General features: G+C 38.4%; 1 protein-coding gene and 1 non-coding gene across 3 annotated transcripts in view; one reads left to right on the top strand and one right to left on the bottom strand.

The window, feature by feature from the left end:
• Positions 1–88: 88 nt before the first annotated feature.
• Positions 89–4807, top strand: part of fermt3b (FERM domain containing kindlin 3b) — a 12209-nt gene continuing 7490 nt past the window's right edge. The window contains exons 1-3 of one of the 2 annotated variants that reach the window (XM_031862548.1): positions 89–232; positions 1538–1662; positions 3305–3538. In XM_031862548.1, the coding sequence (XP_031718408.1) occupies positions 1539–1662; positions 3305–3538 (358 nt within the window). In that variant the 5' untranslated portion in view covers positions 89–232; position 1538. Of the gene's footprint in view, positions 233–1522; positions 1663–3304; positions 3539–4807 lie in introns of both variants that reach the window. The other variant, XM_031862547.1, reaches the window with a different exon arrangement.
• trnaw-cca (transfer RNA tryptophan (anticodon CCA)) lies at positions 2276–2347 on the bottom strand. Its single transcript has one exon. It is a non-coding gene; the product is annotated as a tRNA-Trp (tRNA).

Genomic DNA, 4807 nt, shown 5'->3' with positions numbered 1-4807 from the left:
TCACTCAAAAGCCCTTTTCACATTTCCGCCTGGCGGAAACTGACAAAAAAGGAACAAGCCTTTCTTGACAGAAGTGACACAAGCAGCGCAGAAACAGCTACACAGACCACAACCTGCCCAGCCCGAGAGAGGAGAAACTTCTGCACAGTTTCATAGAAAACCTGGGGAACTTCTTCAGAGATCTGACAGAGGCACAGGGGTCCCCCCAGTTTCCATCTCTCAAAACCTGAAGGTATTGTCGTTCAAAGTTTGTGTGTGGGAGAGTGTTACGTGAGAGGAAGGGAGAGAGATAAGACCATGCAGAGAAAGCGTGTTAAGGCAACATGTGTATGTTTAGGCTTCTAAATTTAAAGATTTGAGATAATTTATTAGCTCACAGCACTAAATAAAATAGAATGCCAGAAGTGAGCTGGCCACAGATCAGAACTGAGATTCAGCAACATTCAGATAAAGAAAGTTTAGGCCTCCAACAGAGGTAAGATGGGTGAAAGCATTCATTACCATTGTCTGTGATACAAGTCTTTGAAAATACAGATACATGGGGCAAAGACTCACATTTTAATCCTTGAATTTAATACATTTCACATGGGTTTACATTTTCACACCCATGCAGTTGATCTCTGTATTGGCATTGGATGAGCATCTCGTCTGGGGCGGGTCAGAAAGCGGAAGTCTGTGTCCCTGGTGATAGTTCAAGTTAGAAACAGGAAGTGCTCATCAAACTGGACATATTACCAGAATCAACTCACCCATCCAGTGTGTGTGTGTCAGTGTTACTCAGTATCATGTGATATTGAACCATGAGTTGAAGTGTTTTTTTCTCACAGTTGATTGGCTAAAGTATGATTGACAGGTCATCTATCCTCTCTTTTTTAATATCTGAAATATTCTGTAAAACTCGAAAGCAGGATTTTTATTATCAAAACTATAAAGTTCTTTCACACATTTTGAGAGTGTATTACAAGTTGCAGCATATGTAACTCAGATTTTCACTTCAGTTTTATACTTCTTAAAATGAATTATAAAGGCATGTTCAGCATTTTATGCACTGATGTGAAATAACTGAGAACACGTTAATATGTAGTAGGACTGAAATCGATTTTCATTATTTAGGCATGGAACGTTATACTGAAATGTGATGGTCTTGTTTTAGAGAGTTTTGAATGTTTCCTCAGACATTATTGTTGTAAGCTATTCAAGTGCATGATTTCTCACTTGTGACATATAGGCCATCTGAATATCTGAACATTTTTCACTAAAGTGTTGGATCTAAAAATGAAAGAGTAACATCACTGATTAATTATAAGTCTTGTTCATCTTCTTCCTGTCCTTGACTGCTTTGTCTGAGCTGTCGAGCACCAAACAAAAAGTAAAAATATGACCTTTGTCACACAATAGATCATTTAAAGAGCATTTGTCGAGCAGCTTTTCACAACAAGTGGTTACCAATTTGACAATGTTACTAGTCTCATTTCTTTGTCTCTCTCCCATGTTTGTCTTACTTTCTTCTCCTTTCTGTCAGACCTTTTTTTCCCAGTATGGCGGCGTGGGACCTTTCAGTCACAGTGGAGGACCTGGGGTCTGACGCGCCACCTGTCACCCTCAGCGTGGCCTCTGACCTCCACGTCGGAGGGGTCATCCTGAAGCTGGTGGAAAAGACACGTAGGTCACTGTCTGTCTCTCTTTGTCTCCATCTCTCTCAGTGTCAGTACACAGACTAAAAATAGTTACATTTGTTTGGACATGTGATAATTCACAAACAGTGTATAGGTAACACTTTAACATGATTTCTTGATCATCATAAGTCATTAAGTAACATAAACACACCTCTGTTTGTCCAAAATATGCTTTCGATTATTTTACTTTTAGTTTGCATATATACATTCTCATACCAAGCAATAATCATCTTCATTATGAGTCTTAACACTGCTAACATCCTGTCCTGTTTTGTCTTTTTGCATACATGTCATACACTCAGTTATTAAACTATATTACGATTTTGAAATGTACAAGACAAACAAATGTACATGATAAAGCTTTTCAAATTAAAATACTGGCGAATAATAATACATTTAACAGATACATTAAATGTTTGTCGACTCAACCAAATGACCATACATCTTTTATTTTGATAGCAGATTTCTTTTGACTCCCAGTTTAATTGCTAGTCGAAATGGTTTACTGTTTAGTCATTTAAATACATTACCAATTGTTGAATGAGCCTTATGCGACATAAAACTGAATTCCAAACAACGAGTTCCATAAACAATAAATATGACCCTGACGTGATTTGAACACGCAACCTTCTGATCTGGAGTCAGACGCGCTACCGTTGCGCCACAGAGTCCGTTACGCAATGTTTAGGTGGATATGGATTAGATCTTATGTCATTGTTACGCAACGATTCATGGGAGGCGGACTACAGTTCGAGGTAACATTATTAACTGTATTATCAACTGATCACCATCTTAACATTTGTCTTTGGTTTCCAGTCACAGCAGCATAGCTAGCTGCTGCACCAGTCTGTCCACTGAGACAGCAGGCTAAACAAGACCACCACAAACTTTTTGTGTATACTACTGTAACGCTGACTTGCTGGATTTTTATGAAATAGGATTAAGGAGTGAAGACGAGCACTTCTCCATGTCATTAACATGTAGGGTTATGCTTACTTTATGGAACCAGCTGGGTCAATTAACAGTACCCTACTTTACGTGAGCAATAGCTAACAGTAAAACAATGGGTGTTTCTCAATGTTTGCAGATTATAACTTCTGTTTAGCAAACTGATCAACCATGCTTAGAGCTAGCAATTCTCGGACTGCGTGCAAGATGACCCGCTCCCCAAGTAAATATAAATGGCTTTTTCTAAGCTAACGAAAACACTACTATTCTTACTTTCAGTTGATTGTACACTGAATAAAACATAGTTGTGAATATTATATTCCATTGCTACCAATTAATCCCCCTAATTGTTACACACTGTTCCTTTATATATTGACTCTGACATGCTTTGAACACGCAATCATCTGATCTGAACTCAGATGTGCTAGTGTTGCCCCTCACACAAGCGGTTGGAGTAAGTAAATTGATAACATTTATTCTAGTTGTCAGTTTACTTTCCATTACAATAATTTAAGTTTACATGTCTGGTGGTTCAGAGGCCACTTTCAAATTCTTTATGTGAAAAAATGTCAAAAAGGGAACAGGACAACTACAGATCATCTCACACATCAGAGTCCAAACGAAAGGATGTTCTGTGTTTCAGTTTGCAGCAATATCTATTTTGTGTCTGTCCTCTATAGAGATACAGCGTGACTGGTCGGACCATGCGATATGGTGGGAACAGAAGCATCGGTGGCTGCTGCGAACAGCCTGGACTCTGGATAAATATGGCATCCATGCAGACGCCCGGCTGGTCTTTATGCACCAACACAAGCCCCTGAAGCTGGGTCTGCCCAACGGCACTACCCTGAGGCTCCAAGCCTGCTTCTCAAGCTCCGTCTTCCAGACCGTGATGGGTGTCTGCAGAATGCTCAGTGAGTCTCAGCCTATTTCTTTCCTTTCTGCTTTCATTTATTGTTTTGTTCATTGTTTATTTATTTCCTTAAATTCTTTGCCTCCTTTGAGTCTTCTTCGATTAATGTCTTCCTTCATCTCCTCTTGTTTTCTTCTTTGTTTCCTTTTTTCCACATTTGGTTTTCTGAACTTGTTAATTTTCCTTGTTTCCTCACTCTTTGCTGTTTCCATTCCTTCCTTCCTTCCTTCCTTCGTGCCTTTATTTGTTTCCTCCATTCCTTCTTTTGTTTCCTTTTCCTTCCCTTTTCTTTGTTCCTTGTTTCGTTTCCTTCGCTCTCCCCACCTTGTTTATTTATATTGTGTGCTCCATTCCTTTCTTCATCCCTTCATTCTTTATTTCTTGACTGGACTTATTTCCTTTATTCGTTCCTTGTGTCTGCACTACAAGGGCTGACTGTGCATGCCCTAGAAAAGTAAAAGTACACCAGTTCTATGTACTGTATTGTGCGTCCTCGGTTCAATTCTCCTTAAGCAGTCTAAAACACGAGCTTTTTTCATGAACAAAGAAAGTTTTGGACACTGACTTGATTTGAGAATGCAAGCTTCTGAAAAATGTGTATTGATTGGAACACTTACTGGAGAGGGCACGTTGATAAAAACATTTTCTAGTAGTCAGTTTAATGGCCAATAGAATTTATGTTTAAATGGCCATTGGTTCAGGAGCTACGACCTCAAGTACTTCAAATGAAAAATACATTTGCTTAAAAGTTCTAGTTAATTAAGAATTTATTAATTAATTTTACTAATTTAATTTACTAATGTTACGAATTATTTTGGTTCAATTATGTTATTGCCGAGTAATTCAGAATTCAAAAAACATTTTCCAGTTCTTCAGGTGATAAAATCTTTTAACTTTGAATAAGAACTTTATCCTGTTTTACCGTCTTTAATCAAAAAGAGAATAGGGAAACTGAATGTTATCTTTGGTGGGGATATGAATACGCACCCTTCTGATCTGGAGTCAGACGTGCTACCATTGCGCCACAAAGTCTGTGAAAACCTATTCTCCAAAAAACTGAAGTCTGGATGTTGGACACTGCGTAATATCAAGTAAAGGTAGACATCAATTCAATATCTGTTTTCGAGATGATATAATACCTAGAATCTGATGAAGAACCTTGCGCCACAGAGTCTGTGAAAGGCAGTTTTCCAAAAAACTGAAGTCTGGATGTTGGACACTGATGAATATCAAGTAAACGTAGACGTCAATTCAATATCCGTTTTCGAGG

The sequence above is a fragment of the Anarrhichthys ocellatus genome, unplaced genomic scaffold, assembly GCF_004355925.1.
Source record: "Anarrhichthys ocellatus isolate YVR2014 unplaced genomic scaffold, GSC_Weel_1.0 scaffold27, whole genome shotgun sequence".
Lineage (NCBI taxonomy): Eukaryota > Metazoa > Chordata > Actinopteri > Perciformes > Anarhichadidae > Anarrhichthys > Anarrhichthys ocellatus.
This window is presented reverse-complemented; position numbering and strand designations above follow the sequence as displayed.